At 37.5% G+C, this 26,280-nt stretch overlaps 1 protein-coding gene across 1 annotated transcript; it reads left to right on the forward strand.

Moving 5' to 3' along the window:
• Positions 1–3,462: 3,462 nt before the first annotated feature.
• Positions 3,463–21,641, forward strand: LOC107593446 (extracellular matrix protein 2). Its single transcript, XM_016283173.1, has 10 exons — positions 3,463–3,477; positions 3,713–3,937; positions 5,046–5,113; positions 5,506–5,932; positions 6,062–6,177; positions 6,809–6,941; positions 8,811–8,968; positions 9,061–9,200; positions 19,915–20,241; positions 21,457–21,641. The coding sequence occupies exons 2-10, from the start codon at positions 3,787–3,789 to the stop codon at positions 21,632–21,634; spliced, it is 1,698 nt and encodes a 565-aa protein (XP_016138659.1). The 5' UTR covers positions 3,463–3,477; positions 3,713–3,786; the 3' UTR covers positions 21,635–21,641.
• Positions 21,642–26,280: the final 4,639 nt, after the last annotated feature.

Here is a 26,280-nt window from a genome sequence, read left to right on the forward strand (position 1 = left end):
ATTACATCAGTCCTGACTGAAAGTGATATGTCAATTTCTGATCTTATTGTGTTTGCAACAATCTTATAATTCAGAATCATTTGTTGTTGGGTTTTTCCCCCCTCGTTATCTTTCTCTACAAATCAATCAGTATTTTATGTCAAAATCAGACTGCATCAGTATCATGGTTGCTGCCACAAGCAGCATGAAAGCTTCCAGCATAGACTAATGCCTCTGGTGCTGACATCACAATGATACACTATGCTATTCTGGATCCCTCTGGTCTAAATTAAGAACCACCAACTAGCCATGAACCTTCCCTTAAAAGACTATTAAAGTAAGAGATTACAAAACACACACACGTACAATTCAACACGTACAATAGACAAATAGTGGTATTATTTCATAATAAGTATGGAAGCGTAAGGATTGTGGTTAATTTTGCCATCACAATTTATAAACTTTTGCTGCATTTTCTCTGCCCATGTTCTCAGCAGCTCTCTCCATGACCAGCATACAATGACACAACCACCTCATCTTGAGAACATGTAACAGCTGAAACACTGAGGTTCAGAAGGCGTGTGTTGGACAGAACAATGAGGATAAAGTGGGGTTGGACACCGGACAGGTCAGCAGAACACACTCACACCAGTGACTCACTACAGACAGATATTTGTACAAGGAGCAGCAGTCTGGCAAAGTGGTTTAGCCAGATAGCATAAAATTACAGATACTGTCTAACTCTTACCCACAGTTTGTTTGGACAGAAATACAGGGTCATCCATTTAAAAGGGATCTTGGTTGTCAAGGGAGAATATTAGAAAAAGTCATTTTAAAAATGGGTAGCTTAAATTTTGTGCAACTGCATATTGAGTTACTATTTAAATTGTTATTTAGGCTAAAAAATGTATTTTCCCAGTAAATTATGTATTAAACAATCAAACAAAAACAATGTTAAGGGCTTTAATTTCTTTTAAGTTACTGGGAGAAATGGACATGTTTGAAAGTGAAGACAATTAAATTGTCTATACTTTTAGTGGTTTATATATATATATATATATATATATATATAAAATAAACATTTAATATGTTTAAAACTGAAATAAAATGTAAAACAAAATTGTAATTTATAAACTTTTTTTGTATGTTCGCTTTTAATAAAATTAAGTTAAAAATATAATAATATGAATTCAAATTTGTAATGATATCTGATATATAATGCCAATCAGATTAAAACTGGTAAGAAACCTGAAAAAGAGGTATGAAGATGCCTCAAGGTGTGCACATAAAAAATATGCTTCCTATGTCAACGTACACAGTTGTTGCCCATTTTGTATCCCATGTTGTCTGAGCAAATTTAAACAGTCGCAAGGCAATATCTCGCTGTGCAGTGATACTTTATGGTGTGAATGTAAATGCAAACAATCTCTCCCTATACACTGTGACCCTGAGAGCTTGTCTATTTGTACAGTGCCTTGCGAAAGTATCATTTTTTTCACATTTTGTTATGTTGTTGCCTTATGTTAAACTGCTTTAAATTACTCTTTTTTTCCACACCAATCTACACTCCATACACCATATTGACAAAGCAAAAACAGAATTGTCATAACTTCGTAAATTTATTAAAAATAAAAAAACTGAAATAAGTACATTGCATAAGTATTCATACCCTTAACTAAATATTTAGCTGAAGCACCTTTACAGTCTCAAGTATTTTTTGTTTGATGCAACAAGCTTTTCTCATCATCATTTGGCAATTATCTGCCATTCTTCTCCTCACCTCTTCACCTCTCAAGCTCTGTCAGGTTGGATGGGGGCAGACACACATTTTCAGGTTTCTCCAGAAATAATTCATTGGGTTCAAGCTCAGGTTCTAAGGCTATCTCTATATTTTGGTGCTTTGAGCTTATCTTCTACTCTGACGAGTCCCTCGGTCCCTGCCACTGAAAAACAGCCCCACAGCATGAGGCTGCTACCAGCACACTTTATTTTTAGGGTGGTTCTCTTTAGGTGATGAGCAGTGCCTGGTTTCCTTCAAACATGATGCTTGGAATTGAGGTTCATCAGACCAGATAATCTTGTTTCTCACAGTCTGGGGGTCCTTTAGGAGTTTTTATGCAAAATCCAAGTGTGTTTTCATGTGTCTTCACTAAAGAGAGGATTGAGTCTTGCCACGTCGCCATAAAGCCCAGATCGGTGGAGTGTTGCAGTGATATTTGTCCTTCTGTAGATTTCTCCCATCCGCATATATGATCATGGAGCTCACCTAGAGTGACCATCATGTTCTTGGTCACCATGCTAACCAAGACCCTTCTCCATCAGTTGCTCAGTTTGGCGAGAAGGCCAGCTCTAGGAAGAGTCCTGGTTGTTTCAAACTTCTTCCATTAAGGGTAACGGAGACTACATGCTTCTGTGACCCTTCAATGAAGCAGATTTTTTTTCTGAAATCTTCCCCAGATGTGTGGCTTGACACAAACCTGTTTCTGAGCTCTACAGGCAGTTCTTTTGACCTCAGGGCTGGGTTTTTACTCTGATATGCATTATCAGCTGTTAGACCTTTTATTAAAATGTGTGTGCCTTTGCAAATCATACCCATTCAATTGAATTTGCCACAGACTAACTTCACTTAAAGTGTAGTAACATCTACGAGCAATATGAATGCTCCTGAGCAAAATTTCAACTGTCCCAGATACTTATGCAATGGAATCATTTAAGTTTTTTATTTCTAATAAATTTGCAAAGATATTAAAAACCTGTTTTTTGCTTTACAGTTATGGTGTATGGAGTGTAGATTGATGTGGGAAAAAAGTAATCCCATACAAATCCCATTAACAAAATGTGAAAAAAAATGAAGGGGTATGAATATTTTCGCAAGGCACTGTATGTGTCTGTGAGGCCCTCATTCAACTGAAAATCTGGCTTTTTTTTAAAACATCCTTCTTTCCTCCCCCACAGATTTCTCAAATCTCTGATTTCACACTAATGAGTGAAATTAAAAAGATAGTGTTTACAGAACTTTTACACAAAAACGTATTTGGACACTGGTGCCAAACGTAAAATGTATGAATGTCATTGGTCTCGAAAACAAAATATCTAACCTAGTGGAATTTATTTTAAAGTAATCACAAGCATTGCAGTCTAATTATCGAATTCTTTGACATTCAGACATTTTAAATGTGACACTATATATAAACCAGCCGATAATCTCCATAAACGAGAGGAGTGTGTAACTGTATGCTTTGAAAACACATAGCATTTGTCTGTATGCCTGTCTGCCTCCATCTGTTTGTTTTATGAGTTAGAGAACCATGTCTTTCTCTTTTGGCAAGGTCTTTTACTTTTTCTTACATACATGCTAATGGCAGCATGCCAGGCAGGAACATGTTGAGGATGAGACGTGGAGCCGGAGAGATATCTCTGTATGGTTTAGTCAGGCTGCTCGCTCGCTGCCCTCTTGTTTGGATAACTCTCTCATTTGTCCATCTCAAGTGCTACAAGGTGTGAACACTTTGTCATTGTGGTATGACGTGACTGACATTGACCATCATTCCTCTGCCTCTCTCTCTCTTTCTGTCCCGAACTCTAGTGTTTGTTGGCAGTGGCACAACCGTTGACTTTATAAGGAGGAGTTGATATTTTTGTGAACTCCTGGCAATGAAGGTCCTTGTACATGTCTAACCATCTCCTCCCTGTTTTCTCCTCCTCCTCCTCCTCTTTCTCACTGCTGACTAAGAGGGAATTTAAGAGGGCAGCTAGAGGTGAGCCTGCAGGTACACGGGGAGCATCTGAACAGATCCGATCAGAATCATGCAGGCTCTTTTGGTGTTTTTCGTGTTCTTTGGAGCTTTATCTGTGGAAGGAGAAGTCCTGAATGAACTGAATTCACTTATCACATTTTCACCTGAGACAGATGTTTCATCCTCACAGCATCAACCACTGGATTCTTCATCTGCACCTAGTGAGTAGATCAGCAATTATAATTTCAAGAGCAGTGACACAGGATGCAGTCCCAGGAATGGTCAGACAAGACCACTGTGAATAGTTTGTGGTGTCTGTTATACTTTGTTAATGTTTATTGAAGTGTTTTTGAACTAGGATAAAGTTCTAAACTAAAGTTACAGAGAATCAAAGAATATTTTGATAGAAATAAAGAGAGGTAAATGCAACTTCCTTTACAGTTTTTTTTTTTGATAGACTGTATCTACCACAAAATAGTTTAAATTGTTGAAAAGTTCCTTAAATATTTGGCCATGTGTGTGAAACCTACAGTAAATTATTTTAATACTTAATGACAATTCATTTAAAATGGATGAATTGTATTGCATTAGATAACAAAATATGAAAGCAGATGGTATTTGCAAAGAAATTATGGCTTTTCTCTAATTTTTTTAATAAATTTTTTTATATATATTTTCCAAATGTACAATAACTTGGTCTTAAAGGTAATTTTAGGTAAAAGTTACTGTCGTTCTCCTCAAGTTCCCACAGGTGTCCTAGAAGAGTAATCACAGGTGTAGTTATTCACAACATCTATGAACATGATCCACTATACGTTACATTGCACAATACAGTACAATACATTACTGTTCAAATGTTTGGGGTCGGTAAAAATATTTTTGAAAAAGGTTTTGCATAAAAATACAGTACTATTACAATGTTCTATACCTGTTTTCTATTTGAATATATTTTATAATGTAATTTATCCCTGTGTTGGCAAAGCTGAATGTTTAGCAATCATTACTCCAGTATTCCGAATATGCTGATTTGCTGCACAAGAAACATTACTTATTATCAATGTTGAAAACAGTTGTGCTGCTTAATATTTTTTTTTGCAGAAACAGCTTTTATTTGAAATGTAAAACCCTGTAAAAATCTTTACTGTCACTTTGATTAATTTTATGCATTTTGCTGAATAAAAATAGTAATTTATTTAAGAAAAACTTACCCCAAACTTTTGAATGGTAGTGTATGTGTAGCTTCTTCTGTCAGCAGTGCAGCTGTTGCTTCACACATGGTTCTGAATTAACTGATTTTGTTATTCTTGTGTTGAATCATGGCTGCATTAGCAGATGAAAAGAGAACCAATGAAGCACAAAGAACAAGGCAAGTAAGCGACACTGCCACAGATACGCAGGTGAGTTTGTATTTCTGGAGTCAAACCAATCAGGTTTCTAACATCAAAGTTTGGTGAAATAAATAGAAAACAGTAAATATTGAATTCATGACCATACTTGTGTACTATAGTAATGCCTGTTTGCTGCACATGGCTGCTACTGTTGTTACAGTGGAACAAGTATGTGTATTCTGGCAGTCCAAGATAGCACAACCATACCATAAATGCTAATTATAAGTCTATTTTTGCATCCTGCCTTAATGCTCAGCCTCTCATTTTCCACCTCCTTTATTTCTGCCTGTGCTATTTGTCCACTATATTTAGTTTGTTTAGTTTGTTAAGCGTGTTTCTGTTCATTCCTGTGTCACTAATGGGCTCGATTCCTGCTGTGTTCCTTCTGTGTGTCCCATCAGTCAGTCATGGGGCGAACCGAGGCTGTGTGGGTGGAGCTCAATGCTGTGTTGGAGAGATGGGGCGGAGCCGCAGGGAAACTAAATGCAGTCTTGAGGGAACTCAGGGAGGAGAAAAGACGCCTCATGGACCAAGGGGAAGAACAGAAAGCAAAGAAAAAGGAAGAGGATGATGAAGAAGAAGAAGAAGATGATGATGATGATGCGGAAGAAGAAGAGGAGGAGGAGGAAGAAGAAGAAGAGGAGGAGGAGGGAAAGGAAGAAGAGGCAGCCGAAGAGGAGGAGAATGATGCATCTAACAGCACTTCGACCCAAGACTCATTACCAGAAGGCTGCCAACTGGCAGAAAGTCGAATATCCTGCAAGCAGATTGGCTTGTCCCACCTGCCAGTCATCACAAACCTGGAAGTCACCATCCTTGAACTGCCTGGTAAGGTTTGGAAAGGCTGAAAGATCCAACAAAAGTATATGCATCGCTGAGATGCTCTATAGTTTATGTTGCTTGTGTCTTGTAATAAGCACAGCCATTCAACATTTTAACCAATGTGCTGTCGTACAGGAAATAACTTAACAAGAATTCCTCCTCGTGGTTTTTCCGAACTGCCAAATCTTGAAGAGCTTGACCTAAGTTTGAACAAGCTGGACGACTCTTCTTTCGGCCAAAGTCTTTTCATGGTACTGGCATTTTTTATCCCTTCAATTACACCAGCTATATACTCCTATAATCTTTAAAGTGTATGTACTGTACATGTCTACATCAAATCTAAAAATAATTCCATCCTAGTCAGGATTTTCAAAAACATACAAATTAAAAGTTTCAAATTATAACTGCTAATCATAAGTTCAGCCAAGATAAGTCCGGATTTCCCAGTAGGAGACCTTAAGAAGAGACCAAACACACCACTCCCAAAGCAAACTCAGCAGCATGAAAATAGGAACCGCAGTTTGACCAGAGGAAAATGCCACTGTGTGAAATGTCGGTGAAATTAGCATAAAGAGTAAATGCTCTTTATTGAGGGAAATGAGTGCACAATTTACAGTGCACAACAGTATTTATGTTGTTCCACAAATGAGAAGAAGCTGGAGTCAGGCAGGTCCGATAGTCTGGGGCAGCAATGTTTGAAATACATGTCTTAACATTAAAATAACTGGACAAACATGTGCAAATGAGACTTTTCATTTGGTGGTAGGCACAGTGGAAACACTGCTGTGTTCAAATTTAGGCTCATAATTCCCTAGGCCCAAAACAGACAGGATGTAACCACAAAGTACAAAGTAGACAAGCATTTTTCTGCTCTTTTAACAGAATTTGACAAAGCTGAAGAGTCTGAAACTTGACAGCAATGAACTTACAACAATTCCACGCTTGCCATCTTCTTTGGAGGATCTAAAGATAAACAACAATAAAATAAACCAACTGGCTTCACACAGCTTCAAAGGTTTGTGCTGTTTTCATGCCAGCTGCACAAACACGAGTTTATTCAGTTCAGTTCTTTGTAAATTTTTTCCCTCAAAAAAAGTACTTTTGAGTAGTACTTTTGAAAAAGATATTTTAAATAATTTACACTCACAGGAGATATAATCTAATCTCATATCATTAGCTGAATAAAAGCTCTTTTCCCTGCTGCTGGACATTTTTGTTCTCAAGATACACCTAAAGGCTGGAATACACTGCTGATTTTTGCCCCGATTTACAGTCTGAAAAAGTTGACGCTAGATGCCTAAAGTCAGAGACAGTCTGCAGATTTGAGCTGACAGATTTCACAGAAAATCATGTTGTATATGATGAGCAGACTCCGATTTTTTTATCTTCAGACGATGATTCCATACAGTCGGAGGAAATCAAACATGTTTTATATTTTGAGCCTATATAGTGACACATAATATTTTAATTTGTCACTTGTCTCTCATAGCAACAGTTTTTTTTGTGTTCGGAACAACTTGAAAGTCTGGTAGTCTGTTCATTGTTTAGTGTATGAAGCACAGTTTTTCAACTGTAACTATTTAAAAAGTTGGTATAATGCCTATTGTTTTAAAATCTGTTCAGATTTTAAAAGTCATGTAGCGTATTCCAGCCTTAAATAAATCATGACTGACTGCTAATAGATCATTTGAACAATAATTTTTAAAGGGGTCATATGATGCTGCTAAAAAGAACATTATTTTGTATATTTGGTGTAATGAAATGTGTTTATGCGGTTTAAAGTAAAAAAAAAACACACATTATTTTCCACATACTGTACATTATTGTTTCTCCTCTATGCCCCGCCTTTTTGAAACGCGTTGATTTTTACAAAACTCATCGGTCTGAAAAAGCGAGGTGTGCTGTGATTGGTCAGCTATCCAGTGTGTTGTGATTGGCTGAATACCTCAAGCGTGAGACGGAAATGTTACGCCCCTCACCATACTGTGATGCCGTGTCCCAGCCAGACGACGACACAAAAACATTAAAACCCATTATAAACGAAGCATTTGTTGCATCCAGTGGGGACATAATTACTGATTATCATGACTTATACTGTCTTTTTACACATTGCGTTGCATTGCATCGTGCCACGTAAACATAAAACCCTGTCTGCATTTGTGATCAGAGAAATGACAAACAACAAGTGCTACTCCACACTGGCCAAAACTCGCGTTTGAATCATCAGTGGCAAATGATAAAAGAAAACGTACTTACGTGAGTCAGAACTGCCGGCATTTTAGTCTAACGTTACTCTCCCAGGATCAGTAAACAATCCTCCATAAAATGTGCCGGCGATCCACAGCACTAAGTTGATGTATTTCCTCAGCGACCAGCACGGATCAGCTCCAGGCATGACGAAGCGGACCAAACAAAGTAGTTTCGCTTTCACAATGAAACACACAGCGTCTTCAGGACATGGCGGCAGCGGCAACAATACTACTGCGAGAATAAAAGTTACGCCTTCTTTCTTTGCGTGAACATTTGGGCGGCGTTATGCAAATCTTCTCACATAGTGAGGTAGACATGTGGGGGCGTGTTCGAACGAGCCGTTTTAGGTAGGCGTGGTTAACTCTTAACTTTTATAAAGTATATCTCTTTGGATTTGAGACTTTAGTCTTTGCAAATTTACAGATCTTCTTTATGCACCAAAAACTTGTAACACTCCAAAGAGAAAGGAAAAAATTAAATCGCATCATATGACCCCTTTAACAACTGAAAACTTTTTTTTTGTTACATCCACATCATTAGGTGTCAGAATAAGTCTAGGATATTTCAAAATAAAAATAAATTACTGATACACCTTTAACTTAAGTTACTAATAATAACATTTTGTTTTCTGCAGGCCTGCCTAACCTAAAAGTCTTAGAACTGACAGGAAACATTCTCTATGAGGGCAGCATTGCACCCTGGGCTTTCAAACCTCTGAAGGCACTCAAGTTTTTACGACTGAATAAAAACAGATTCAGTGCTATCCCAGCAGACTTGCCCCCATCTATAGAGGTCAGTTCTGCAACCTAGCCAATGTTTCAGTCACCTGCTTCTCTGTATAGGTTTATGGTTTCTACATTTTGATAATCTTGGTGTATTTGCAGGACCTGAGGTTGCAGGACAATCAAATAGTGGAGGTGCAGGACAGGCTTTTGGATAAGTGTGTCCACCTGAAGGTGTTAGATCTCAGTCACAACCTCCTAAAAGAGAACAGCATCTACCCTGAGGCCTGGATCAACCTGCCGTGAGTCTCACATGCACTTTTTGGACATTATTAATGCACTTTATAGATATGTTTATTGCTTCTGGAATGGTAATCTGCTTCAACATTTTTTATTTTTGTTATAAATTGTATAAAATATTTATTTATATACCAATATTTTATATAAAATATTTTATGTAATGTATATTTAATATAGATGATCAAATTAATCAAATCATTATTTTTATATAAAAACATATTTCTATATATATACAGTGGGGTCCAAAAATATTTAGTGCATGATTTGTCATAAATTGTACAAAAAATAAAAAAATACATCTATGTATTCATATTTCTATATGAAATACTTCACATAATATCTTGTAATATATTTTTAAATGTATATAAATATATAAATTATAAATGTATATACAATAATACATTTACCTTATTAGCCACTAGATGGTGCACAAAAGACATGCTGAGAACAGTCTAACCCACCCTATTGCTAAATGTGTTGTGGTAGAACACGGTTCCAAAAACCTGTGTTCATCATCATCAGAATCAGTTGAAGGAGGGTGATCATTTATTCTGGATCTGCTGTCAGCCTGCATCTGCCTCATAGTTTCGATTCTACCATAGTAGATGTGCTTCTCCAAGGTCTCACCTCACTCATCCTCAGCGACAGAGAGCCCACTCATCACTCACTTTACCTTTTACCTTGTCAAACACACTGAGTGATGGGGTGACGTTAGAAAAACAAGGCCGAGAACACACATACACAGGGTCCTATGCTTACTTTCTTTTCATTAAAAAAATTTAGGAGCACCTTCTGATCAATAATCAAAAATTCTGATCAAAAATCAACCTTCCCGGCATACGAGGTGACATTTTTTCTTTTGACCTTTGTAATGGCATTTTTCTAAATTTATTACAAGTGTCATCTTTTATGTCAAATTCAAAAATGTATATTTATAAGCTTTTTAACATTTCTAATTAAAAGAATAGAATAAGAAGAATAATTTACAAATCAGTATTAACAAAATTAAGTTGTAATACAGAGGTGGCACAGAAGAACACAAAAGTGGCTTGTAGGTGTATTTTCAGACGTATAATGAGGCTCAGAGGTGACATGAGTGCAATTAAATTCAAAAATTCATGTTGAGATTGATGTTTTAAATATACAATTTTGAATATGGAAATATTAAATGATTTGAATAACTGAAATTATACTTTTAAAAAATGAAACTAAAACTGTATGTGGTGGCAAGTCACTTTATTACTGAATCATTCATTCAATTGATTTGTTCGAACAGCTGACTCTTTCAGGAATGAAGCAAGTGACTGTCTTTATGAATGGGAAATCATGAATCACCGACTCACTAGATTTATTTAAAAATGCATGTTCATTCATAAACTAAAAACACTGCTGTGTTTGCTGGGAGATGTGCAGCGGCTCAACTGCGACTTTGTTTGAAACTATTTTCACTGACGAAATAGAGCAAAATCAGGCAATAGTGTTATAGTCAGAGAATGTAAGTCACTTAACATTAACTTCTTGTTTATTGAACTGTTGTACTAAATCAGTATCACATTTGCAAACTCCTTTATTAATTATTAAAGCTGTCACTCTCCTTAGTTCATCGCGATCTCACAAAGTTCCATAATCAACGAAGCTCCCTGCACTGAACAATGAAGATCTTATTGATCATTTGTGAGTTTGCAGAACTCAGCACTGAACAAAATGCCAGTGTTTTGAGCAGTGAGTGGATTCTGATTAAAATTGTGTTCAAGGAATCAACAGTTATGTCTGTGATACATTACTCAAAGCTGCAAAAACACGTAGAAACCTTTGACACCCCCCTGAGCACATACACAAATATGCTGATCGGGTCAGTCACACTGGTGCTCCTAAATATTTTTTCATAGTTGCACGCAGTAGTGAAATGGTCGCACTGTAGTTGTAGTAGTAGTAGTAGTAGTATACTTTATTGTGCTCAAGAGGAAAATTGTTATGGACTACATGTTGCTGCAGACATACAATAAACATATAAAAACAAAATTAAGTAAAATCAAGAAAATAAAATCAAGATGAACTCTTGTTACACAACTGCACCGATACAGGTACAAAGGAATTCTTATATCGATTTAACTTACACATTGGGATTCTATATCTTCTGCCAGAGGGAATTAGTTCATATTGTAAATACAAGAAATGAGTTTGATCACCAAGAATCCTCTCTACCTGATTAAGAACACATTCCTCATATAAATCTTGAAGGTTAAAATGTTCATCATGCCCAACAATTCTCCATGCTGTCAATAACAGGTGCATCAACTTAGATTTAAACTGTACTGATAGGTTACCAAACCACACTGTGATACCATACCTAACAATACTTTCTAAAACAGCTTTATAAAACAGCAGCATAAGATTCTTGTTTACTCCATAGAGACGTAACCTACATAAGAAATACAATCTCTGTTGTAGTCGAGTGCAAACCCATTCAATGTGTGTTTTCCATGTAAGTGAACTATCTATGTAAACGCCCAAATACTGTGACTGAATAATATTATGATCATGTATAACCACTTGGCGATGGTCACCTATACATTTTGGATCAAATACAATCTCTTCCGTTTTCTTTGTATTTATTATTAGCTCATTTTTATCACACCAGTCAACAAACTGACTTATCTCTGACTGGTAAATAGTGCTAATATTGTCATGCACATGGAGTAGACTTAGTATGGCTGTGTCATCTGAATATTTAAAAATACAATTTTGTGAATGCCTACTTAAGCATTCATTTGTAAAAAGAATAGGTGAACTGATGCAGCCTTGTGGAACACCTGTACTACTATTTTGATATGAAAGAAGATTGTTTACCTTTACATATTGAGTACTATTTGTTAAAAAAGAATAGTACCACTTACACTCAGCTGCTTCATTTGATCAATTAACACATGCGGTTGAATCGTGTTAAAAGCGGAGCAAAATCAACAAACAGTAACCGAGCATAAGCTTTAGGATCTTCTAAATGCTTCAAAATCAAGTGCATAATGCTGTTAATAGCATCTTCAGTTCCTTTCCCTTGTCTATAGGCAAACTGTAAAGGATCTAGATTACTAGCAACCTCTGCTTTCAACATAGATACAACACACTTTTCAAAACATTTCATAATCACAGATGTTAATGCAACCGGTCTAAAATCATTATTCTCTAAAGGCCTAGCTATCTTAGGAACAGGTATAATCAATGTTCTTTTCCACAAACTGGGAACAATACCTGAATCCAAAGATTGTTGAAATATAGGAAGCCAAGCTGGAGTCAATTCATCTGCACAACACTTAACAATATAGGGAGAAATTCCATCCGGGCCTGCCGATTTCTTTGAACAGATATGTTTAAAATAGAAATTAATCCGTTTCGGATGAATCAATAACTTATCTTTGATGATATCGGGAGAAAAATCCCTTACACCAATACTATTCCCAGAGATATGCCCATGCTTCTCAAATCTTAGATAAAAATAGTTTAAATCATTCACTTTCTGTAAGTCATCAAAAATAGAAACAGTATTTAACAGTATATAAGACTGCATATTAGTTATAGATTTCATAGAGTCCCACAGCTGTTTAGGATTAGACATACTCAGCTTGTTCTCCAGGAGTTCTTTATGTTTCGTCCTGGCATCTCTTAGTAAGCCATTCAACTCCTTATGAACAGCTCTTACTCCAAGACAATCATGACTGCGAAAAGCCAGTTTCTTCCTGTTAATACAGTCTTTGATCTCTTTAGTTATGCAAGGTTTATTGTTAGCATAAAATGATCACTTCCTTTTTGGGTATCACATTATCGGTGCAAAATTTTATATAATCTGTCATTACCATAGTAGTTTCATCAATATCATCACTATGGAAAATGTCCCAATCAGTGCAAAGAAAACAACCTGTCAAGGCTTCAACACTGTCCTTTGACTACACATTAACATTTTTCACCACGGGTTTGTATCTCTTCAACAGAGTCTTATATGTCGGAATTAAAAACACAGTGTTGTGATCGTAGTTCGATAAAGGAGGCCTTAGTCTGGATGTGTATGCCTCTTTTATGTTCCCATAGCATTTATCTAAAACATAATTTTCTCTTGTGTTGTCTTTAACACTGTTCATACCCGGAGAGAACTGTCTCTAATTGTTACGGGGCTGACGAGACGTGAGACTTTCGGATCCATTCGCAGAGCTTTATTAGACACAGACAGAGACGTGGTCATACAGCAGGCATGGGTCAGATGAGGGCAAACAGGTATATGGTGGGCAAAACACAAGAATAGTCCTAGGGCTAGCACAGGTCGACGATCGGCAGACAGAATCAAAAGGGGCAAGACAAAAGGGGTGAATCCAGGGAACCAGGCGAAGATCAGAAACCGGGAAGGCTAAGGCTAAGGCTAATGACTAGGGCTAAGGCTAAGGCAAACGACTAGGGCTAAGACTAAGGCAAACGACTAGGGCTAAGGCTATGACAAGGGCTCCGTAAGGTAGCTATCTCTAGGAGAGTGATAAATGCTGAAACAATACTCGGCAGAGGGAAGGGATCAGAGTGAGTGTTAAATAGTGAGGGAGTGATATGAAACAGCTGGGTGCAATCAGTGTAAACAGGTGTGTGCAATTCGTGCTGAGTGCAATCAGTGCAATGCATGATGGGAAATGTAGTCCGGGGTGCTATGCAACAGTTTGTGTGGTGCGAGAGTCAATGAAAAGGAAAGTTCATGGACCGGATTCGTGACACTAATTTACAATGGTTAAAATCACCAAGAATAAAAACCGGCGCTCCTGGTGTTGATTGAAGTTGGGTTTGAATACAGTCTCTTATAACGCCCGCGGCGTTTGCTGCCTTGGCCGAAGGCGGAACGTAAACAACACAGATCAAAATGTTCCTGAATTCTCTTGGGAGATAAAAGGGTCTCAAACTCAAACAGTAGAGCCCTGCTACCATGTCCCAGCTGTTTGGAAATCCAAGCTTAATTTCATGAGTAATAAAGAGGATTATTTATTAATTAGTACCTAAATTTTTTTAAAAATATCTAAAAGAGACACCCAAAGTTTATCCAAAAATGAAAATCCAGTCATTTACTCCTGTTGTTTCAAACCTTTATGAAGAAGATATTTTAAATCACTGGCCACGATTCACCATGCAATTACAATGAATGTGAAATGGAGCTTTCAAGTTTCTAAAAGGACAAAAGCACCACAACATTAACATAAAAAACCACATATGATTTATATTTAAGTCTTCTGATGTTATACAATAGCTTTATGTGAGAAACAGACCAAAGTAAATGAAATGAGACCTTCCATTACGACTTTCTCTGCTCCATAAGCTTTTTGTCTTTTCCACCCCCTCTCTCACACTGATTCTCATACCGTCAGCAAATCATACTATTACATTATTCATCTCTAACATCTTTTCCTCATTTTCTTTTCTTGCAAGTTGCAGATCTTTTTGAAACAGTGCCATTTAAAGCGGTTTGCAGGAACTCCTAATTCTCTTTCTTTCTATTCACGCTCATCAACTTTTGCAATACCAGGAAAGTGGACATTATCACTGGAACTGCTTCCATGGCTGTTGCACTGTTTACTTTCCAGCTGCCTTTTTAAGGTAACCTGTAATTAGCTGCAATGAATGCAAGTGAGCTTTGATCAACCATCAGCTCAACTTTAGAGGCTCTTTATTTAAAAAATAATGTCATATTGTCATCAAATTGCTGCTGTTAATTGTTACTATAGATGTGTGTGTGTGCATGCATTCATGTGTGGGATCCTGTGATCTACCCAAACACTGCAGCACCATGCTATTATCTTGTTAAGGCAAGACTTTTACTGTCTGCTTTAATTTCTTCAGCCTTTATGAGTGCCTGTGAGCCCAAATAATGTCCCAGTTGGCACCATGGACCCAGTCTAAATAGCACTGTAAATCCCAGCTCCATCAACACCTCCTCAACACTCCATTTCTCAAAGCAGCCCAGCTGCATATTCTACATACATACATACATAAAGATGTAGCCATGACAATATTTTCTTGAATTTTGTTTGTGATCAGTCACATGACATTTCCAGCTGAGACAATTGGCTCAAAAAAACATCTGTGGCCCAAAAAGATGGCAAATTGCTTGCTTCTGGGGGTCTTGTGCCAGAACTGCTATTGAAATGATTGGAAATGCTAACGGCATTACAGATCCTCAGCATATAACAAAGGCAACTTTTTTCCTTTTCTCTCTGTATTTGTTTCTGCATTTACACTTGCTCTAGCTTTCTGTCGATGCCTTTATGACCTTTTAGCACATTGAAAGTTTTACTTGCATGGACTTTCAATGGAGTGACAGAAATCTTTCAGGTTTAATTAAAAAATATCTTAATTTGTGTTTTGAAAAAATTTTTTTGTAATGGTTTGGAAAGATATAAGGGTGAGTAAATGGTGACAGGATTTTCATTTTTGCTTGAACTATGTGTATATTAATGTCCTCACGGACCTCGCCTCCTTGAGCTCTGTCCATAGGCCGAGCGTGTGTAAGGCAGGGGGCCACAGCGAGTTGGGGCAAAAATGCCACTAAATTGGACGAAAATGCCCCTGCGCAAACAAATTAAATCTATTACGTCTGTTGCTAACAAAATGAAAATGATTAGAAAGTGTCGATTGCGGCATTAAATTAAGAACGGCTAATGTTGCACCGTATTTCATTTTAGGCGTTTTTACAGTGTCGCGCATTATAACCAATCACATGCGATTCCGTTGAGCTAAGGAATGCAATGGCCAATCAGAGGCGTTCTCAGTTTTGAGTGCGCGCGCGTTCGCTGACTGAATTCCGCTTATTTTCTCATCATAAACAACAAAGCGCAGATGTAAGTACAACGTAAGAGATTCGTTTCACAGTGTCGACAGCTTCAGTGATTAAAACGATCATTTTGTTTTTTGAGAGTGCTTAAAAGATCAAAAGTTCAATAGATCAAAGTTAATGTTGTCACTTTCTGTATAATAATTTATTCACTGTTTGAATAACCTTGGAAAGGAAACGTTTTATAATTACCAATTTCTAATGTTATTATTAAACTGTAATCATGTTAAATACAAATTCAGTCCCATTAAACATATTTTATTAGCCTACATGACACCCATGTCTGGTTCTTGCCTAAAAAGACGGGTTTAAGATGTTTAGTAGTTAATAGATTTGGCTGCTTTTAGCCTTACCCTGGAGTTGGTTCACCCTCCGCCTATGGCTCTGTCCTCCTCTTTTAAAGTGCCAGGCCTTTAAAATCTAATTACAGTTTTCAGTGTCACTGAACAACCTTCATGGTTTATTTCCCTTAGAGGAGAAGCTCTAGTAGAACTGCTAATAAGATTCTTTTAAATTTACTTTAAAAGTGACACATCTCTGACCAGTGACGCCACGTCTGCAATACACAGTCAAATGTCATGGGAAGCTGTGCAACTTGGGGTTGAAGGACCGCTGTGCTCTGTGTGTTCATATGCCTGTGTGTTTATATAGGTGCACACATTTTTGTGTGTGTATGCATTGACACGACAGGTCCCCTGTCATCTGGAGGGTTGTTTTGGTTCTCAGGGTGAAGAACAGGGTGTGCTGGGAGAGGGCTCCTCTGCAGGCCGATGACCTGAGACAGAGGATTTTGATGGATGTGAGGACAGTGTTGATGCGCTGGCTGGACTGAGCTTACGAGAATGAGGCAGGGGGGTGAAACAAAGGACAAGCACTGCTTGTTTTCTCACACAGGCAGACAAAAACGCAAGTTAGTGCAGTTTCACCAAGAAGTTCACATTCTGATTTCATAAGAAGTTATATAAAGTGTCTCTGCCTGAGGAGACAACCAAGAGCCAGCGGTTGTGCAGATATGAAGAGACACACACGCATACATGTAAATGCCATACACTCTTTAAAGTGTGAAAAAAACCTCAAAACCTGTTCTGTGAATAATGTCAGGAAAAGAGCACGAATTACAGCTGGAGATGATTATGCCATTGCTCGCTCTTGCTAGTTCAAATCATTGTGCCCTAAATGAAGGGGCTGAGTTTAGCTGTGCCTGGGTCTCCCGCATGCATGATATAACATGAGATCTAACAAAATGTGCCTTGTCGTGACAGTGGTCTTCCTGTCCTGCGTGCCAGGTTACGTAAGGGTGGTTGTGCAACGCTGGCATCGGTGTGCCTGTGGACATGAGGTGGCAGCCGTGCTCTCTGCTTCTCATTATGGGAGTGCTCCCTGAGGATGCCCACCTTTATTGGCTTGTCGGTGGGGGGAATCTGTGTGGGAACAATGTCAGTATATAAATCTGACTCAGACATCAGAAGCCAATAATCCTAAAACTGCTTTATTGTGGTCTGGAATAATATTTTTTTTTTTTTACAAAATTGTATTTTATGGCAGTTTTGTCACTCAGATGGTATCTGGTATTTCACGTTTAAAAGTTTTTACGATGGTAATTGCTTTTAGATATAGTTCAGGCAGTGAAATACTTTTTTTCTACTGGTCAGCTTAATTGTGGATTTTCAGACTGCTAATATAATATAAATAAAAATAAGCTAACAATACATAAAACCTTAATATATAATAAATATGTAATATAAATAATAGTAAATATAAAAATAATAAAGTATATATATATATATATATATATATATATATATATATATATTCTGCGTATATAAGGGTATGTTGGATATGGATATATATGCATGTGTGTGAGTGTGTCTTTTTGGCTGTAAATTATTATGTTGGCTCTCTTGTGACAGTGGTCCATTGCGCACATGCACAAAACATTTATGGGTTTATTTAACAACCCAACTGTTGATGAAAATCTCCTAAAGAAGGGGGAAAATTCCCTCTATTTATTAGCATTAACACTTATTTCCAAAAAGCAGGAACCTCATGCATTTACATTATTTGTTTTTTAAGGGTCACCAGTGGCAGTCTTGACCCTCTTTGTGCCCTAGGCAAGAAGAACCAAGTTTTTAGATTTTCCAAATGTCTGACACAGTGTTATAGACAAACACAAAACTGCTTCGGGCAAAAACATTCTGTGATAAATTAACAGTGTATCTGACATCAATGTATATCTCAAAATATACATTGATGCGATACCGATAACTTTATTTTACTTCAAACTAGAACTAAACATAATAGCTCAGGGCTCCTCTCTGGAACTCTGTCAGCTACATTCACTGCCAGATATTCTGATTGACATTGAGTCTGCAACATCTAAAGTCTCATCTCAAGGTCAGTATCAGAACTTGTTGGGTGAATGAAATCCACATGGAGGTCACTAGCTTTTGATGTAATAATAACAGTCATTGCAATATGAGACCCTTATTCCTGCTTAGCACACTGGTGGACTGGGCAGCCGTCAGTGTTACGGAGGCAGAGGAAATGTGCTCCTGACTCCTGCTGAGACGAACATTGTAAACTTACACCAGCTGCCTCCTCCAGACCCATCTCAGTAAACACAAAAGCCTCTCTTACACTACCATGACTTTTAGGACATTCTCTCACACTCTCGAAATCTTCCACCCCCAAACCCCCCTGTGCTTTCACAGAACACACACACACAAATACAAAGTCGACACACAGGCTTTTTTGGCTCTAGCTGTCTTGTGCTGGGTTAATGACCTGCCATGGGGCCCGTTCTCCGTGCAAACACTGCAGAAAACTTCACAAGCTCCCCCAGCACTTGAGAGAAACCCACTACATATGGTGCAACCAATGTATACTTACCATCAAAAATACTCTTAACATTGTTTACACAAATACAAATTGTATTGTATTGTACAGACATGCTTAGACAAGCATGAATTCCAGTAGTCCATGCTGGTATTGGATGGTTAGAACAAGTGTATGTTACGGTCAAATAGAACAAATGTCTCAAGTGATAAGATATACATACAAAATGTGCAGAGTTTGGGGGCCGCGAGGACTGGAATTAAGAACCACTGTTAAGCCCCGTTCACACCAAGAACGATAACAGCATCCACACCAGCGAACGATATCGTCTGTTTATTCTAAGCGCACGAGCGTCTGCCGCTTTAAATTCTTGAGCTCGTTACAGCAGGATGGATTCTGATTGGGTGTCAATTTTTTTATCTTTCATCTGGAGAAAAATCGTTTTGAAAGTGATTCCAACGATATCGTTTCACTTTGTCTTTATCGTTATAGTTGTAGTGTGGACTCTGCTATTATTTAATATTGAGAACGATTTTTAGAACTATATCTTTATCGTTATCTTTATAGGTATCGTCCTTGGTGTGAAGTCTATGGCTATAACGTTCATGCTACTTACTAGTGGTGGGGATTTTGATTCATCCCAAAGTCTTGACTTTTTAAAATCCATTCACCAAAAAGATTTGTTCAGATTTGCCCACTGATTTTGTCAATAATTAGTTCAGTGACTATGTCTTCAGATTACATATTCACAGCAGTAGGTGGCAAAAATATGTAAAGTTAACTTCATTTATGTGTTATGAATGATCCCTTGAATCATTGAATGATTTGTTAAAAAGCACTAAGTCATTGACAACTAAAAATAGAGCTCACTGGCTTCAGTTAATGAGAAATATTAGTGTATCGTATTGTATGTTATATATAGTAATCGTGAAGTAAAATTACTCATATTGTGATTTGAGAGTTTGGTTATATTGCCCAGCGCTAATACACTTCATGATGTAACACCACACCTCTGTCTGTTTTCTCAGGAAGCTGGAAACTCTTGACCTGTCCCATAACCAGATGGCAGTGGTGCCCTCAGATCTGCCCAGGGCCTTGCGCCAACTCTCCCTGCAGCACAATCACATTCACTCCATTCCTCCATACTCACTGAGTCACCTCCGCCCAGGCTTACAGTCCCTACGCCTCTCCCACAACCTGTTAGAAGAGCACGGCGTGCTGGGGAAGTCATTTCGTGGTGTTTATCAAACTCTGGTGGAGTTACACTTGGACAACAACAGGTTTGAGAGGGTGCCACACAATATGCGCCACTTCAAGAACCTCAAACTACTGCATCTAGACCATAACCGTATAAGGTATGTATGCTAAATTCTGTTCCTTAACACAGTGGTCAGATATCGAAGCTGGAGTCTTAAACCTATCTCATGATACACAGTTTGTCCAGATCAAGTAAGAGTGTGATGTTTTAACATGCTGTGAATGTTGTACAACATTAATCTGAGGTCGCCCGCAATCTTTGCTTCTAAAGTGGTTAAAGCCTCATTGCCTATGCCCTACATAGACTGCTACCTTCTAAGGCACCATCTTAACTGTCATAGAATCTCAAGTGATCTCAAAGTAGTGTCAACTTTGCAGTACTGAATAACAATGTTGTTATAAGAACATTTGTCCTGTGCTCATTGCAGTACATACTGGAATGCCTAATTCTTTAAAAAGACATAGAATGAACTTGAATTTGAGAAGTATCTGAGAAGGCAGCATAATGTTTAGAATAATATTTGCATATGGAGCACAGTTGCCGTCTAGTAAGTCACTAGGTTTTGGAACAGAACCATAGTGTTAATCTTCTACATGCCCAAATGATGCGACCTCCATTTGTGAAACCCTCTCAACCTTATGCCAGCAATCACATCTCAACTCCTACTTTGTCCTGTTATTTCTTGAAATCCTCATTCTCTTTAGATTTTTTTCTCCTGCTCAGACTCAGCTCTGCATTCTCTCTCATTTATTACTTACTAATTTCACTCTTTCTTTTGTATTAGTTTGCATTTCAAAGGCTTAAGCTTGTCTGTACCCGCAGACTGTAGTGCAACCAATATCGCAGCTGATGTAGTGAGAGCTCCAAGCTCCAGAGTGAACTACATGAACTGCACTAATTAAAATATTTGTGTGCTTGCTTAAGGGTCTGCCAGTAATTACAAGGATGCATATCTCTACTCTCTAAACAGCTCTTGAATTAGTAAGGTCTAGAAACACTCTTTAAGAATCGATCAATAACTACACTGCAGTCGTTTTCTGAATTAGCATTTTTGTCTTGTTTTATAAATATATGAACATTTATAGTTAAATAACTTTAATTGAAAATTGTTAGAAGTTTTTCTTTTTTTGGAGAAGACATGTTCCTCACCCAAATGGAATATTTTTATTTATTGCACACATTTGCTTTTTAGATTTTTCTAAGTTTAAATAAAAATGATGTTTAGGTATTTTAATTGAAAACATTACAAAAGGAATGATTATGAAAATATGTACATCCCTGAAAAGTAATATGTATGGCTTTGTGTTTTCAGCTCTGTCCCAGTGAAATCTATCTGTAAGTTTAAGAGGACTGAGGATTCTCCACTGTCAACTGTCCATTTACAGTACAACTACATCAATGTAAAGAAAATCCCTCGTGCTGCTTTCTCCTGCATTCAGGATTCCAGTGGGATCATACTGGAGCCCCAGAGACAAACACAGGTCTACTAACAGAAACATCACCCTGTCACTTCACAGCCTCCCCTCTGCTTCTCCTGTCAGTCACTCTCAGATTGAATACTAAACACCATGTCCATTAGATCTATTAATAGTGTGCATACTTCCTTTTGAAATGCACATATGGGTCATTTTCAGCAACTTGTAGCATAAAGTACTTTATTTTGTTTCTTCTTGTACGTAATAAACATTCTTCTTGTAAGCTAATGAAACAAATGGGTTCATAAACCCCCTTGCTGCAAAAATAATCAAATGCCTTTCACAATATTCTTTTAGACTTTGGTGCATTCTGTAATGATTTTATTAGTTTGTTATTTTATATTTATAATTGTATTGTATTATTTTAAATCTTCATATTCTGATGTCACATTAAAATGGAGTCATGTCTAATACTTTAATTTGAATTAATTTATTTCAAGATTTTATTCCAATGCAAGACAGTGAGTAAATGTTTTAGTAAATGTAAACAATTACCACAATTTGTCTGTCAGACATATTGTATGATGGAACCAAAGCTCACATGCAGCCCTGGTAGGTGCACCTAAACACATTTTTGCATTCTGAGACTGAGGGGAATGTGACAGCATCTTTATTATCCATGACTTTCAGGACACACTGCAGGAGTTTTGAGTGAAGCCTCAGGTGAACGGCTGGAGGCCTCTGAGCAGAGATGATGTTTTGAATGGCAAGGTAATGAGATAGAACTTACGAGCTGTGATGTCTGCTGAGTTCAGGTGTGAATGACGCCCACAGCTCTGAATAGGGCCCCTCTGTGCTCATTCAGCAGCACCGCCTCTGGGTAAGAGTGGGTTACTTCAATGCGATTTACATAAGTACCTCAGATTTCTCCTAACCAAGAAATCTATCAAAGCGTAAAGCGCCTCAAGATGAGTTTCTTTAAGCATCTATGTCGAGCTTGCATTTTTAAATGATTTGCATCAAGCTGTGGATGCCCCCAATGACCTCGACTGATCATTCAAAGGCAATCTGATGGCATGACACATTTAGTTTGAATTGCATTACACTGAAGGCATTTGGGCTCATTTATTAAAGTCCTTTAAAACAGTCCACTCGCTGTCCATCTTAGTAATGTCTTTGGGCAGCTATTGCAAATCTTGAAAGTACTGCTGTAATCTACTTGAAAGAGAGGAGTCCTAAGTCTCTTAAACGGCTTGCAAAGCCTGCATTTCATTAGTATGTCAGCTCACCAATAAAATATCTGACAAAAATGATCATATAGTATGGGTGAGCGGGATTTGACCAAGTACAACATGTTCCTGGATCAACATCCTTGTTCAACATCATTCCAATCAACCAATCAGAATTGAGGGATAACTTTTCAGGAAATGTCAGTTTTAGGCTTACAACTAGGATTAGGTGCTTCTACATCCTTGTTAATCAGCTATCATTTCCCTCTGATTTTAGGAATAAATTATGGGTAAGGTTAGGTTTAGGGGTAGGGATTGGGTTAAGTCTGTATTTTGGACAGTAATGTTGGTCCAGGATCAACAAAAGATGTTGATCCAGGAACATGTCTTATTGGCAAAATCACGGTGACCATATAGTATGATATAAGTTCCCAGACTAGCTACAAAGCAAATACATTGATATACTATTATTTGAGTAATACTGTATATTGATGCTTTCAATGAGTTGGTTAGCATAGTGTATGTCACTGACAAAAAAGACGGTTGTTATAAACAAAGATGATGTGCTCACATCATGTGAACAGTGACCCCATTGAGATCAAAAGAGCAGCTGGACACTTCAAATAGGGCATGCAGGGGAAAAAAGAAACGTTACATGATTTAAAAGATCACATATGTTGGTCTCAAATGTGGCGTGGCCTGAATGTCAAGACACATAAAAGGCAGCAGGGCTTCTGTCTGCTGTTCAGGGATAATGGCTCTGAGGTTCAAATGGGCATAATTCCTGGTAATGATTTTCCTGGAGGAGAGGTTAAATAACTGTGACCGCTCTGTTTGCAAAATACAATGCCTGTATTCTTGCAGCCGTATAAGCGGGGGGGGGAAAAATTCATGATATTGTCGCCAAGCAGAAAGACAAGAGCTAAGGGTCTGTGATCATCTCCACCACATCAAGGCCACAGAAACCCTTTTGTCCTTCCAGCTTTGTTAACAAAGTGACTTCTTAATTCTTGACGTTCTTTGTCTTGACGTTTTATTAGCAAGCATTAATGAAAAACATGCACAGTAATCAAAACGGCATTTCAGATGCGAAAGCCTTCCTCTCTTTAAGAAAACCTGCCTAATTTGTGTCACATTTGCACATAATCCTGCGCTTGCTGTAAAATACACAGGTCAATTATTATTGTTCTCTTTTCAAGTCTTCTTATTAGGCTTCTATTTATAGAGTATTCTTCTCATGAAGAGTCCTTATAATCTGACAGCAAGCAGACTTCTGACAGAAGTTTAGAGATTCTAGTAATCCTACTTGTCTTGTACTTAGAGAACATAATTCATCTCCATTAGTCACTACACACATACACATATCACACTTTATGCTTTAATTAGCCAGTTCACTGCTTAGAAGACACTGGCCCACAAAACTCAGAAGCATTACTTTATCAAATCTAACATTGATTTCAAGTTTCAGCAATAATTTTAGATATCTTACTAGACAACAAGCCAAAAAGTAATTAAATTAAAAATATTTTTTATTCATTTGTATAATTGTACATATTTTTAATGGATCCTCCTGCGTATGTAATTTATATTTTTTAACCATCAAGATGATAATAGTTCTCAATTGTTCTCTCCTGATATAATTTTTTATAATTTATAGACATTTTATTATTTATAGCCATTATTAAGCTTAAGCTCCATTTAAACGCTGCTTATGCACATGTGTGAAATGGCCTAATATTCTAATCTGATGACTTTCCAGTGCACCAAGATGATAATGGTACTCCTTAAAGCTAAAAGGCTGCCCTAAAACAAAAATACATACATCTGGAGTTCTTTTGAAGCCACACAATAAGCAGTACAACTCACAATGTCTATTATTACAAAAAGTACAACAAACCAACTCTGTCTCTAACTCCCAGCTGAGCATGTAATCACATATTGCAGCACCGCTGAGTTGGCCAGTGCAATTAGTTATCCGATCGGCACACAGAATAACCACAATTTGACATAACTGTACAGTCATTTTGAAAACAGTGCTTTACTGTCTAAGAAAGTGGCCACTGCAACTAACAAAATGTATGGTGCTCATGGTCCTGCTGGATTTTCAGAGGACATCTGAGCGATTTTAGCTTGGGGGGTGCATATTTAAATAAAACTAAAATGTAATTTATTCTTAAATCCATCTGAACATCTTCCCCAGTATTGTAATTTAAATTATACATTCTCTGTTGTTCGTCATATGCTTCATAGCATCACTGCAGGAGACCATCTGTAGGGTGGTATATAACTGATTCAGAGATCCATTGTCAACTGGACTCACTAATTAGATGGCATAAAATGTGACTGGCTCAGATTCCTCCGCATGAGAGCATGAGCACTGAGGATACGCTTTTTCAAGCCAGAGGAGATCCGTCTTATCCTTCATATCCTCTTTGACCCACAGACAAGCACTGTTCTTTCTTTATTCAGCTCAAGCTGTTTTCACATGTGTGTATATAAAATGGCAAGACTGGCCTTCACACATCCTCACAGACATGCAAAAACATTTCATTCTCACTGATTAATTTTCTGTATGATTTGTCAGTTACTTTTATTTAGAAGAAAAATATTTTGGATGAATTCCATATTTAACATTTTTACAGTTCAAATGCAAACTCAAAACAAATCTCTTTCATCAGTAGTTTATGGAAGCCCATTTCCGTAAAAAAAAGCAATTGTTAGGTAAAGCTTAGAATAAGAAATAAAGCCCCTGATGGCACATAGTCATGGGGGGAAAATGAGAAACTTTGCTTTTGTGAACACAGAACTGGTTATGGAAATAATATGAGGTGGCAGGATAAACTATGTTTCAGTGCTTTTGTGAGCAAATTTAAAGTTTCTTGGAATCAAAAGCATCAGCATCAAAATGCAAAAGCATTGAAATATGATTTTTCCTGTAATCTTTTATGTTTTTCATCACAATGTCCATTTAGGGGCTGTGTACCTTTGTGAGATTTACTGTTAAGTCAACCTGTGAGATATAAGACGATAAGATTATTTATTCAGAACGTGAAAATCCACCGACATATTTGTTTAGAACTGGACAGTGCTTGATCTGTACATATAGTATTTCTCTTCTGATTCAGACAAGATGACTTTTTCAATGGAGAGAGCAATATTATGGATAGAAGATGGTTTTGCCCTCTTAATGATTGATGTGTTTCTTACAAACATACAGCTTTTCACTTCACAAGACATTAATTGATGGACTGGAGTCATGTGCATTACTTGTGGATTATTGTTTGGATCAACTGTTTTGGACTGTGACAGCACCCATTGGTGAGCCAGTGATGTGATGCTTAATTTCTCAAAATCTGTTCTGGAAACAAACATCTTAGATGGCCTGAGGGTGAGTACATTTTCAGCAAATGTTCATTTTTGGGTGAACTATTCCTCTAACTTGCAGCTACTTTGCATGCAGTGCTTCTAACATGATTTTCTGTTAGCAGTACT

This window comes from Sinocyclocheilus grahami, unplaced genomic scaffold, assembly GCF_001515645.1.
Source record: "Sinocyclocheilus grahami isolate Dianchi unplaced genomic scaffold, SAMN03320097.WGS_v1.1 scaffold170.1, whole genome shotgun sequence".
NCBI classification, from domain to species: domain Eukaryota; kingdom Metazoa; phylum Chordata; class Actinopteri; order Cypriniformes; family Cyprinidae; genus Sinocyclocheilus; species Sinocyclocheilus grahami.